This window comes from Malus domestica, chromosome 04 (genome assembly GCF_042453785.1).
Source record: "Malus domestica chromosome 04, GDT2T_hap1".
In the NCBI taxonomy this organism is placed as follows: Eukaryota; Viridiplantae; Streptophyta; class Magnoliopsida; order Rosales; family Rosaceae; genus Malus; species Malus domestica.
Genome location: NC_091664.1, coordinates 5,762,212 through 5,776,690, shown reverse-complemented (window position 1 = coordinate 5,776,690; position 14,479 = coordinate 5,762,212). Strand labels below are relative to the sequence as shown.

The 14,479-nt window shown below is 35.5% G+C and overlaps 1 protein-coding gene across 1 annotated transcript; it reads right to left on the bottom strand.

Moving 5' to 3' along the window:
* Positions 1–1,724: 1,724 nt before the first annotated feature.
* LOC103432777 (phospholipase A1-Ibeta2, chloroplastic-like) lies at positions 1,725–3,571 on the bottom strand. The gene has a single exon (XM_008370985.4). The coding sequence runs from the start codon at positions 3,392–3,394 to the stop codon at positions 1,763–1,765; it is 1,632 nt and encodes a 543-aa protein (XP_008369207.3). The 5' UTR covers positions 3,395–3,571; the 3' UTR covers positions 1,725–1,762.
* Positions 3,572–14,479: the final 10,908 nt, after the last annotated feature.

The window sequence follows — 14,479 nt, the reverse complement described above, 5'->3', positions numbered from 1 at the left end:
AGTTCATTCCCGCTCACGAGTGCACTCTTATATTTAGGCACTTTTAGGTTTAAATTTATTCACATTTTCCATATCACTACACTTTATAGCTTCGTCACATTCTAGGTGTCGACCAGCACAGCTTGATTCGAAGTCCTAGTGGACATTCCGGGTCAGGATGTGTCATTTTAGGTTTGATTTGGGATTTTCGAGAAAAAATTTCAGCCTTAGAAATAATAATTAGTGACTACAAATTTCAACTGTTAAATCGATGAAATCAAACGAGAATTAAATTTTAAAATAATGTACACAATATGCGGAAAAGAGTGGTGCATAACCTTTATTTATTTTTGGCTTAAATGTCAAAATGGTCCTTGTGTTTTAGTCATTGGGTAAATTTAGTCCTTGTGTTTTCAATTTGACCAATTTGGTCTCCGTTAGCCAATCAAGGACATTCCATCTAATTTATGAAATGTTTTATTATAAATGATTATAAACTTATTTATAAAATTATTTATTTGATTTAAAATATTTAAAAATTAAAAAAAAATTAAAAAATAAAAAATATATATTCTCCTCCCAACTCTCCAACCTCCTCCCTAACATTACCCCCTCTTTTCTATGTCACAACCTTAATCATTTTTCAGATTGGAAGTTTTTTATCTCTTTTATGAGTTATTTCTCATCGACTTTCGTTTTTCTGTAAAGAGAAACGGTAATTATATATCATATAATTTTTCTTATGAATTTTCTAAAAGAGATTGAATCAAATGTCCTTAATTGGCTAATGTAGACAAACACGATGACTAAATTAGCTAAATAAAAAACACGGGGACTAAATTAGCCATATGGCTATAACACAGGAACCACTTTGACATTTAAGCCTTTATTTTTTCTAAGGATAAATTATTCCCTTTAGCTGTGCTATTATCTTTCCATGACTGACTTTTTAAACTTTTTGCTCTAATTTTCCAGAAAAAGAGAATTAAATATTTCGGTTTTACTTATCTTTTGACCTCATTTAGTTTAGAAAATTGAATTGAATGGAAAACAAATTGAATTGAATTGAAAGTATTCACCTATCAATATTTTAAGTGACATCTGTTTTCCGATCCTTTTTGTCAGTATTCGTTCATCATACATCGTGCGGTTATAAATTATTTTTTATTTTTATTTTTATTTAAAATTAAACACAAACAGTACCTGACGAAAATTGACCGCATGATGTACGATAAATAAACATGATTCACGAATCCTCAGAATCCTCACAAAAAAGATCCAGATAGGATCTTGTTGGTTGTAAGAGGGGTTAATTTAATTCCTAATCCCACTGGGAGCTTTATTTTTGTTTGTTAACTATTAATTTGTCTAAGATTATTGGTTGAACAATCCCATTAAAATTGTTTAGAAAAATTATTTTTTTCTTTTAAATTTTTTGAAAGACAATTGGGTAAAACAAAGGAAAATGAATTCACCACAAAACAAAAACATATTGATGAGAATGAGTCCTACATTGATGAGATGATGAATTTTGAATGAACTTATAAGTAAGTTGGACTACTCCCCATATTGCCAATTGATTTTATGGTGGAATCCTAACTTTCTTCATGGTATCAGAGGATATTGTCTCACATATGACGTCAAACGACCACATGCGCTTCACATTACCCCGTTGCATTGTCCACGTTTTTAACCTCAACTTTCTTCACATACACGGGAATAATTTTGACAAATTTAGGCCAGAATAACATAAAGATATGTGCAAAGTTGTATTGATGTCGATTTATGATGGACTAGGTAAACAACTAGCCATCAGTCCATTTCTTTCCAGTTTTAAACTAGTCAAATTATTTGCCTTGCTTGTATACAATTTTTTCACATTAGATCTTTGATCCTGAAGCAACCTCACTAAGCTCCTTTTAGCATTTTCTCTAAAAGGACAATTAGATGCCAAAAACCCATCCACCAAATGCAAATATGCCTCCAAATCATGGCAGCAAGCCACATCTGCATCGGGCTTCAAATAAGGTGACATTTTTGTGTCGACTCTCAATTCTGTCCCAACATGTGTGTAAGCCAAGGGCATGTTCCTGTCGATCATGTCGATGAATCCTCCGGCCTTTGCGTTCTTCAACTTCTCCTCGAGCACTCCTTCGCCCACGAAAATACCCGGAACCCTAGTGATCACGTCTTGAGAGTTGACGATCCTCAATACTTTCACATCCTTGTCGTCCATTCGCTTTGTGAATCCTCGGTTGCCTACGCGCGGGCCTCCAAAGGAGAAAACCGCCACCGACGGCATGTTATCGGCGCATGTTTTGAGCTCATCGCCTACTAACAAAGCTAAGGCAGCACCAAGGCTGTGTCCTGTCACAGTTATGCTTAATGTTTCTCCTTTGTACTGCTCCATCAGCCTCTTGACCTCTTCAACCACTGACTCGGCAAGGCTCGGCACGTGAGCCCCGCGTGTTTTGTAGAGGCTCAAAAATCCGCATTCCACCTTTGCTTGGCCTTCCTGTTGACCTTGCTCGGTCGACGGCATCTGAATTAGTTGAGCTCTTAAATTCTCGGCCCATTCAAGACACGTGGAGGTCCCACGGAGGGCAATAACAATATCGCGTCTGCCCATCCGTGCAATCTCCCTCTTATCATCACAAACTGCCACGTACCCGACCCAGCTCGACCGCTGGGTCATCCAACTCAGATCCGGCCTCACTTCATCGACCCAATCGGGCAACCCGATTGACGACGTGGCGTAAAGGCTCTTGGTTACCTTATATGATCTATCCGGAAGCGCCACGTTGCGAGGCAACCGAGCCTCCTCCGCCGACATGGCTGGATTCGAATGAAACGATTGATAAGCCGCCTGAATAAACTCGCCGTATCTGACCACCTCTCGCCGGAGATTCTCATCCAGCGGGTCAAGTAGTCCGGCCCAGTTGTTCGAACCGTGATACTCGAGCCACCGGGTGCCGAAATTATTTCTGGGAGAGTACTCTCCAGTCTTGGACAGGAGGCGCTGCAGGCGCTTGAGGTGTCTCGGAGACATGTCTTCGGCGGCGCCTTTCACTTGCGTCCATAACCGAGAAAGATTGAGCCCTCCCAGAAGCCCCCTTCCCCTGTTTTCTCGTGACCCATTTTTATTCGGATCTTTGTCCTTTTGGAGATCGGGTTGTGGGTCGAGTTGGGTTTGGGGCGGAGGTGGAGTTTGGAGGAGCTTGTCGAGATTGGCGAGGTGGAGCCGAGTCGACTTGGTGGAGTTAGAACCGGGTTTAATGGAGGCGGGTGAATAAGAACAAGAGGATGGAGCTCTCGTTGATGGGTTTAATCGGGATGTGTAGTTTCTGAAGCTGGCTCTTCCGGCCTGAAACTGGTTCAGGTTGTGAGCTGGGAGCGTTGGTCCGACGAGCATCATGTACAAGAAGCCCACGTTTTAGATAGATAGAGAGGAGAGAGAGAGACAATCAATTTACAACCAACTAGGATTCAAATGATCAAAGTGCGTTTATATAAACTGTGAGTTTACAAATAGCCATGGAGTTCTTTGTTGTTACGGAAATGCCATCATTGGCAAGTCCATCTGACAATTATAAAGAAATATTATTGACCTTTTCCCTTGTTTAACTTGGATATTTAAATATGGAAATCTTCTTCGTAGAATGTATTTGTACCATATTTTTATATCATTTTAGTTGTTATTTGATATGGATAACTAACGGTATAAATGTCATACCTAGTGCACAAGGCTCCCACTTTACGCAGGGTCTGGGAGAGGTGAATGTCGGCTAGCCTTACCCCCATTTATGGAGAGGCTGCTCCCAAGTCTCGAACCCGAGACCTACCGCTCATGGGCGAAGGCACTTGCCATTGCACCATTTGAATTAATTATATTTTTAAATTTAATTCATTATTTAATAAATTAATAATTAAAAAAATTAGTTAATAAAATGATAATTGTGGTATACGATGAGTCTTTCTCCTTCTTTTCCTTGGGTTTTACAAATTTTTCAAATGATGTGGTTGTCCACATTAGATGTCAGCCCCCTTTCCCATCCCCATCCCCCGCCCACCCTAGCCTTTCTCCTTCTTTCCATTATTTGAATTCATAAATATAAAAATTTAAAATTTTTACGTGGATACAAAACTTGGAATTTAGGACCTCCAATTCTCAAGTTTAAATTTAATGTAAATAGGTGTCATTTCTTAATTTCTATGAATGAGAGTTTAAAAATAACAATTTCCGTATTCAAATTCTATTGTTTTTTAAATTTAACCAAATAAGAAAATTCACAAATTCTAGAAAATAAAATTTCGTCATTTCAATTTTCGTTATTTTAAAATTTCTTAGTAATCTTAAATTTCTTTATCCAAACAGAGTGTAAGTTTTTTTTTTCCATGCAGAAATTCTAAGTTTTTATGTTTATGAATCCAAACAAGGAAATTAATGTATGTCTATTTATAAATTCTGACTTTGTCCAAATTTCAAATTTATTTCTCACATTCAAATATAGTGTTAATTTATTTCTCACATTCAAATATAATGTTAAGAGTCAATTGACTGATATATCCCTCGCCCCATGACTTCAAATTATATAAAGTATGGAACTTTAATAAAAAAAACTTCCGGTACTGTTCATTTTAACGAAAAGCCACATTTTTACATTAAAAAATCAATTCTGATACTATTCATTTTATCTTTTATTTTGTCCTTATCGTTAAAACTCAAAGTTTTCAAGTTTTTTTTCATTAATTTTCCTTATAAAGTAATATGATGGCTTTTCCCTTACTTAACTTGCTTGACAGCCTGTTAGTTGACTGGACGAATTTTTGTTGTGCGTGGACTTTCTTTCTTTGAGAAAGAAACTGGAGGAAGAACCAAACTATTCAAACCGTCAAATACTTTAACTGGCTAACGCCCAAACGGTGTACGTAGTCTACGAATACGACGTATGAGAACTCGAGTTCAAATATTTTGTACTTATTTTGTGTGTAACATTTTTGTAATCATTGAGACATGTTAAAAAATTTAATTTCTTTTAATTTGGTTGTCATAAACTTAATACGTGTCAATCATTGATATATCTTACATACAAAATAAATGCAGAAGATTTGATCTCTGGTAAGTTTGAAGAACAGAATATGTGTACTATAAGAACCATCAATCAATCTAACGGTTACTCATGTATAAAAATGTAGTCTCCCAAACTAAAATTATTTATCAATCTAACGGCTACAAAAACATTCCCATACATAAGATGTTGTGTATAAAAATGCACTCTCAAAATAAAGTTATTTGGAAGACAATATTATCATTTAGTTTCTTTAAGATCAATTAAAGCTTCATTAAAAACAATTACACAAGACATACATGTCACACGTGAGTCTCAAAGCAAACCTTATTGAGGAAAAATCACATTAGAAATCTTTAAAGCAGAACAATCTACACATGCCAAATAAACATCACAGCTTCACAATAACAAACTCGTCAAAAATATGATATAATTAGATAAAAATACAAAGTGCGCATGGTGTTATTATTTTGTTTAACTATTTAGTACATCTATCTAGTTACTTTTGTTTTTCATATATATATTGTACAATGTATCCACTAATGGGATATTAGTTGTTTTAATATGGAAAATACTTTTGATCTAATTTTTGTGAGTTATTAATGAAATGTTGTGATGGATATTCAGTTTCATTTTTGTTTATTCTCTTATATAATGTGATTTTTCAATATAAAATATAAATAGATGAAAGCAAAGATAGTAACGACTATTTAGTTTTCAAAAAAGTAGTTGGTGGTGGTCATGATCAAACAAGGATTTATTAAAACTAATATAATTATATTCTCTCCAAATCCATTTGCTATATGTTTATACGAGGACTTTAAGGGAAATGACTTTCAATTTTTTTTTTTAAATAGGGATTAGTTGTAGTGCCACACCACGAACTTCAATGGTTTTAACCGTTTATTTTTCAAGTTGCGCTTCATAGATCATCTAGGAGGCGAAAAAAAAAAATAGGGATCCCTAAAGTGCAACTTGAAAAATAAACGGTTCGAATTGTTGAAACTCGATGTGGTGTGGGCCTCAAAATTAATCCCCATTTTTATAATAAATAAAAAAAAAATCTCTTCCCTTAAAGACATCCATCTACAGTAAGTTTTAGATTGAATAAAATGCTTCCTTGCTTCTCCATTAGTACACTTGAAGCACTCAACCCATGATTCTGATACTTAATCAACGATTATTCACAAAAAAATTGCCATATTCACGGAGTTCGGAGTAATTAAACATGAAATTTCCAAACTTTGTCATGTCTTCATCACCGCGTTTACATCTTCTTTTGTATCAAAGTATGATCAGCAATTAGGTCACTAATTAGGGCCTATATTTAGTTTTTGGACATTCAGCTGAGGAAGTTCTTAATAAATTTACTTGCTAGGGGTGTACGTGGACTGGATGCAGCAAGAGGTAGAATCTTGAACAAGTATTTTCCAATTAAAAGAAAGACTACCTTACTAAGATAATATTCAAGTCAAATGGTTAATAGGTCAAAAAATTTAAAGGAGATTTTCTGTCTTGGTTATAACATGCACGACACATCAATTGTTAGCTAACTGTAATTTAGACATAATCCCTTACGTAATGTGATATATATATATATATAGTAGTTTTATTTGTACGTTAAATATATCTTGATTTTTATATGCATGCATTGCCAGAAATTTTGGTACGTTACGCCTAGCTAGCTAGACATACATCATACCTTCATTTTAATATATATATCTAATTTTTTTTTTCTAATTAAGATGGCATTATGAAGTAACTAAGTACTACGGTCTGGTAGTATTCTACTTCAAATCAAATAGTTAATAGTTCAAAACATTTAAAGGAGATTTTCAGTCTTGGTTTTAACATGCACGACACATAAATGGTATCTAACTATAATTTACACATAATCCCTTACATAATGCTCATGCATATATATACTAGTTTTATTTGTACGAAATGTGAGTTTATAAGAAATGCAGAAACAGAAATGTAGAAAGAGAATGTATTGAAGAGGAGAGAGAGCGAGACAATGAGTGAGAGAAAGTTGATTGTATTTCTAAAGAATTGATTGATTGTATTACATTCTGCTAGCCTTGTACTTATAGATTATTACATCTTCCTCAATACACTTTAAACCACTGTAACTAACTTCCTAACTATCTTCTTGTTATCTCTCTAATTTGTGCTGACTTGGCAGTTGAGTTGTCCTTATTTCTCTTCAGCCAACATCCCCCCTCAATGTCAACTGGGGTTCCCAGTTTGAGATTGTATGAATGTCTGAGAAAGAGTGGACTGTGAAGACCTTTAGTTAGGATATCAGCAGTTTGATCATCAGTAGACAAGTGTTGAATTGTGAGATCTCCTTGTTGTACACACTCCCTTACAAAATGATAGTCCGTATCCAAATGTTTGATTCGTGAGTGGAACACAAGATTAACACTTAATGCAATAGCTGACTTGTTATCATAGTAGATCATTGGAGGTGCTAGTAGGAATGCATTCATGTCTTGGAGAATTGCTCGAATCCAAGCAACATATGCAGTTGTGTGAGCAAGAGCTTTGTATTCTGCCTATGCCGAACTCCTTGAAACTGAAGATTGTTTCTTGGATTGCCATGATACTGGATTACAACCAATATATACAACATAGACAGTCACAGATCTTCTGGTATTTAAATCTACAGCCCAATCTGAATCACTAAGGGCTGGTTTGGTATTGCTGTGCTTTGAAAAAAAGCTACTATGAGAATAAGCGGCTGTGCTGTGAGAATAAGCGGCTGTGAAAAAAATCAGCAGAGTGTTTGGTAAACTTTTTTGTAAAAGTGCTTTTGAAAAAAAAAAAGCAGTCTGATAGTGAGTCTTTTCATTAAAGGAGCATTGTAGCTCCGTGTGCTTTGAAAAAAAACCATTTTTCCAAAGTTACAAATAACAGCTTCAGCTTTTTCCTTTGATTTCAGCTTATTCTCACAGCAGCTTCCAAAATAAGCTTTTTTTTTTCAGTTTACTAAACACCTAAAACCCTCACAGCTTTTTTTCATGGGTGCTTTTTTTTTAAGCACCTCACTCCCAAACCACCACCAAAGGTTGTGATGCCTAACTCTGTGTTTGCTAAAAATGTAATTACATGCTGCATTGTTCCTTGAAGAAACCTTAATATGCGTTTAACAGCTCCAAAATGCATTTCAGTAGGTGATGCCATAAACTGACACACTGAATTCACTGCAAAGGCTATATCGAGCCTTGTGAAAGTTAGATATTGCAGTGAGCCTACTAAACTTCGATACAAACTTGGATCAGCTAGCATTCCTCCTTCATTAAGTAGTAATGAGTTATGAGGTTTACATGGAGTAGCTGCAGGTTTACACGAGTCCATCTCAACCTTATGCAACAAATCTTTTATATATTTGAACTGACTGACAAAGATATCCCCATTTACTTTGTATTGAACTTGCAATCCAAGAAAGTATGTCAATATACCCATATCTTTTAGTTCAAACACTGCAGCTAATTCAGTTATTACTTATTGTACCTTTTGTGAACTAGATCCAGTCAATATTATATCTACATACAGTAGGAGAATGATAACATATGCACCATCTTGTTTAACAAACAAACTGGAATCTGATAATGAAGCTTTGAAACCCATTGCTGGCAAATAACTTGTGAATTTCGAATTCCAAGCCCTTGGAGCTTGTTTTAAGCCATATAGAGACTTAATCAATCGACATACATGTGTTGGGTGACTTGGATCAACAAACCCCTGAGGTTGTTTCATATAAACTTCCTCTTGTAAATCTCCATGTAAGAAGGCATTTTTGATGTCCAATTGTCTTAGCTCCCAATGATTAATTGCAGCCAAAGCTAGTAATATTCTCACAGTTGTAAGTCTGACCACTGGACTAAATATTTTAGAAAAGTCAACTCCTTGTTCTTGGGAAAATCCTTGAGCCACTAATCATTTAGTACAATATTAAGTCCAGTAGTCAGACCATGCGTTAAGGTGTGTAGGGACAAGAGACTATGTGTACAATGCCTTTTGATTCCAAAAACTTAGTAAACATTTAACTCATGTATTCACCTCCTCCCTCTGTTTGGAGACATTTAATTGAAGTATTGAACTGAGTTGAAACAAATGCATTGAATTTCACAAAGGTAGCAAAATCATCAGATTTATTGACTACATGAAATATCCATAAGAATCTTGAATATTCATCAATGAAACTGATATAGTATATGTATCCTTCTATTGATATCATTGGAGAAGGGCCCCATACATCCGAATGTACTTTTTGAAACATACAACTTGCATTATTTTGTCTAATATCAAAGGACTGCCTACACATTTTGCTCTGAACACAAGAAGAACATACAAATTTAGATGAATCTATACTAACTGAGACATTATAAGCTTTTAACATTGCTGACAAGACTTCCTCAGATGGATGTCCAAGCCTCTTGTGCCATATTGATGTCTTCACCACTTTCCCAAGCAAACCAGCTTTCAGGTCTTTATTCATTCCAGCAGCAGAAAAACTTCTTGAAAATATTGTCACAGGTATAGTAAACAAATCCCCATCACTCTTTCCTTGGTACACTATCACCTTTGTAACCCTGTCTTATATGAAAAACACAAGATCATCACATATAAACTAGCATCCATTGTCATGACATAATTTCTTAACTAATAAGAGGTTCACAGTTATACTAGGAACATGTAATATATTATTTAAATTTAAGAAATGATCATGAGTAAACAGAACTGCAGATCCAACATGTTTTACTTCCAGACCTTGACCATTGCCTATAATGATTTTCTCTTCTCCATTATAAGGCCTTGGTTGATTCAAATTTTCCAGATTCATTGTCATATGGTGTGTTGCACCAGTATCAAGCACCCATGTGTTTGCACCATTGAAATCACGAAGTTGTTGTGCTTCATTGTTAGGAATAAACTTGTGAGATCCTTGTGCTTTCATTGCATTTATTGAAGCAGGTGGAGTAGAGGGTTGATAGGAATAGTTGTTTCTATGGTAGCACTCAAGAACAATGTGCCCTTTCTTCCCACATATTTGATAGATCAAGGTGGAGCATACACAATACTCTGAGAATTGGTAGTCCTGAAGTGAAAATTTGGTGCAGTATGCCCCATTCGAGAGCAAATTTGACATTCAGGTGACACTATCGATTTGTAGTTTGTATTGCCACTCCAACCTTGCCAATTAATGCCTTGTTTTGAACCATTAGTGAAAGTAAAACCAGTAGAGCCATTAAATCCAGATTGATTAAAACCATTAGTACCCATGTATCGATTCCCAAAGTATGGCCTTGAAGAACTGTTATCAGAAGCATATATGTTAGAATTATAAGACCCTTTATTTTGAGAATGATAAGGCCTTTGACTTGAACCCCTTTGATAACTACCAGATCCCATGTTTGACCTTTTCCCTTGATATCTTCCTTGTCCTCCATTACTTCTTGAATTAGAGCTTTCACCATGTACTTACATTGCAGACATAGAATTTGTTAGAGAAGAAATTCTGGATTCATAACTAGTTGCACTTAACAACTATGCTCTGAAATCCTTCCATGAAATTGATGTCTCTCTTGCCAAGATCACAGTTTTGATCATATCAAACTCTTGTGGTAACCCTGTCAAAGCAGCTATAACCAAATCATTATCTGAAACCTTTTCTCATGCAGAAAGAAGTTGATCTCGAATGGATTTCAATCGCAGTAAAAATTTATCAACTGAATCTGCTCATTTCTGTGCCGTGTAGAATTCAGTCCTTAACTGATTAATTCGTGCAACAAACACCGAAACAAATCTATCTTGCAAGCAAGTCCAAGCATCTTGAGAAGTTTTACAACCAATAATGTGTTCCATTGCATCATCAGACAACGTCGCAATTAACAAGCTAAGCAACGCCATATCCTTTTTAACCTAACTCTTATATGCATCAGTAATCTCTTTCGTAACACCCGTTTCAGTATTAATAACAAACTTTGGTGGACATGGATTATTACCAGTAAAGAAATCAAATAGATCATATCCACGCAACACAAACTGAAACTGAAAACTCCATTTAACAAAGTTGTCATCTTGCAATTTCACAGTCAACATTCCTAGAAGACCTTCAATTTTCACCGACTCCATTGTATTCTCAACTATTACCAAGTTATGCACCTTTCAAAATCAAGAAATTCAACCAAACACTTTACACTTACAGAGATCAAGCTTACACAACAAAGTCCCACCACCAATCAAGAAACAATTTCACTTTGGCAATCGGCCTTCAACAAACAAGATTATATCAAGAAACAAAACCCTATTCAGCAATTGGCCTTCAAAGAAGAGAAATGACAAGAAACTACAATCACTATGGCAATCGGCCTTCAATCAAAATTTCAGACTCCGACAATCGGCCTTTAATGGAGTAATTAGCAAGAATATATCAACCTGTAATGACTATCAACCATGTAATTCTTCACAATTTTGAACTAATAATGGCAATCGGCCTTGAATTTCATCTAACAGAAAGAAGTACTCACTAACACAATTCAACAAATAGCTAGAGTGCACAGACCTTTGCATTGTTGAAACTTCATAATTCGAGCACCAAGAACTTCACCAAAAGCAGCAAATCATCCAAACGAACCGAACAACTACAAATCATGCAGCAGAAGAGCGAACAAATCACCAAAGATCGACCTCCGGTGATGATACCATATTAACAAAACCAAGAAATGTGAGTTTATAAGAAACACAAAAACAGAAATGTAGAAAGAGAATGTATTGAAGAGGAGAGAGAGAGACAATGAGTGAGAGAAAGTTGATTGTATTTCTAAAGAATTGATTGATTGTATTACATTTTGCTAGCCTTGTACTTATAGGCTATTGTATCTTCCTCAATACACTTTAAACCACCGCAACTAACTTCCTAACTATCTTCTTGTTATCTCTCTAATTTGTGCTGACTTGGCAGCTGAGCTGGCAGTTGAGTTGTCCTCATTTCTCTTCAACCAACAAGTGAGAGGTCTTAGATTCGATTCTTACTAAAGGCGAATTTGAACCACATTATTGCTAGCCCATTGTGAAGCTTGGTGCGCTCTCCCACTTCCTTAATATAGATAATATCATTTGTTAAAAAAAAAAAGATAGCTTTATGAAAATTCGAGTTGTCACAACTTATTCCCATTGTTAGCAAAATAAAAATAAAATTCCCACAAATTAAAAAAATTTCTGAATTTATAAATTATACACACACATCACTTTGTTATATAATTTGCTTCGTTTTGATAGTAATAGGTTGACAAAACTGCAGACACCATGAATGCATAACCATAAACCATCCTGATAGATATTATAACAACTTCGAAAATGTATTAGCGTATTGGTTGACATTCAAAACATATTGGCACCCGTATCCTCCCTAATTGGCCATTTCAATTTCAATTTTTGGGGAAATGATGACAGACAACGTTATAGACCCAAATATATACTAATCCCAGATGTTGAAATTATGACAAATTTAGTGAAACCTCCAAAACCCTTGCACTTACATTGTGAGAATTTGCACACTTGCATTCATTAGTGTTATGAAAAATAATGGGTACTTGGATTAATGGTCGATATATTTAGATAGTGTTGCGCACTAATAGATAATTGGTTTTCAATGAACCTTTCACTAGGAAAATGATTACCAAATATAAATAATTTAGGGAAGTGTTATTGGCACTCCAAAAATCTTATTCTACATTCCTCACAAGTGTTTTTTTTTTCAAAATATAGAAAGATGAAATTTTTGGAGTGTGTCAATAACAATTCCCATAATTTATAGTAGAATTATACATTAAACTTGTCTTTTGTTTTAGGAAAGAACATGTTCTTGAATAGTGATGATATGATCCATCAACATAGATGCCTATTATAATGATATGTGCTCCGTATTCTAGCTACACACTGCATTTTGCACTACATGGCTAAGTAGTATTAGGGGTAAGTGCGAAAAATAAAATAATCAAAGCAAATATTGAACCGAAATCTATTGGTTTGGTTTTGATTTCAGTAGTTTGCACATCGAATTGAACTGAACCAAACCAAATTAAAACGACGTTGTTTTATATTTAATAATATTGAAACCCACACTCGCTCACTTTCTCACTCTACGCCTCCAGCCTCCTCCAGGCCTCTGCCTCACTCTCACGATCTAATTCATAGTCCCTTATCTTACCACCAAACCCTATCATCATCACCCATAACCCATTTCACAGTCAAATCCCATACCCCATCGGAGCCATCAAAACCCACCGTCGAGGCCACTCAGATCCCACCTCAGTTGGGACAGGTTTCAGCTGCCGATAAGAAGGAAGTGAACATGACTCCCTTGATTCGAAGGTTGCAGGAGTCACTTCTCCAACTTTCGCATAACGACAATTGTAGTCCTAATCTGGGCCACAAGTCCCCCAAACTTGTTCAAAACAAATTAAGCTAGAAAATGGAAAAGACTTAAATCCTTGTGGTGAAGTCTGTTAAGAATAAAGCCGAGATCCAAAATTCCACTACCTCTTTGATTATAGCATCCTCGTAAGCTTCACGTGTGAGGTTAAACATAACCCATCTAGGGTGGTTTCAGACCCCAACTCTAAGGAGCATTTTTCTTTAAGGCCCTAATTAAGTGTACTAAATACAATGTTCAAATATCTATGTTTGGCCATGTAGTTCAATGTTTATGTGTTTTATAGTTGACATATTCAGCCACAGAATGATGAGGGACACAATGTTGTTACACATCTTTAGCCTAAATTGTCCTTTTCATCATCAACTTTCTTCTGTTTGTTCCTATAAGATCATACTTAGTAAATACAAATTCTGGGCAATATATATAAATATAATATATACAAGTGGAGTTTCTCGAGGGACACTATTAACTAAGCTGCTAACCCTTTAAATAGAACATATTTAACGATGCCGCTATATGGGACTTACTATGATCGATCTATATATGGCAGTTCGTCGTAAGTCCTACCCTGCATATTATGCAAATACCTAAAAAGTATACTTCTTTATAATGTGTTTACTTAGAGAAAAATAATAATTTATATAAACAATATTTTGCAATATACGTGGACATAGTTACGTTGGCTACGTGAACATGTAGTTAGAGAACAAAATTAGTGGGTATGAAGCATTTTTTTTCCTGGAAATGGTGGTATGAAATGCTCTAACGCGGTCCTCGTGTTACGGGTGCAGGCATTTCTCACATGTTGCTGTTGTAGCTAAAGTTGACTCCGCGCAAAAGCCTTTTTTTGATGATGAGAGGCTTTCACTTTCTCACTTCACGACGATGACAAGGAAAGGCAAGAAACATATATGATATGATCAAATCCAATATCTTTACTCAACTGTTAGTGGATGTGGGATTTCAACACAATCCCCTCTAATTA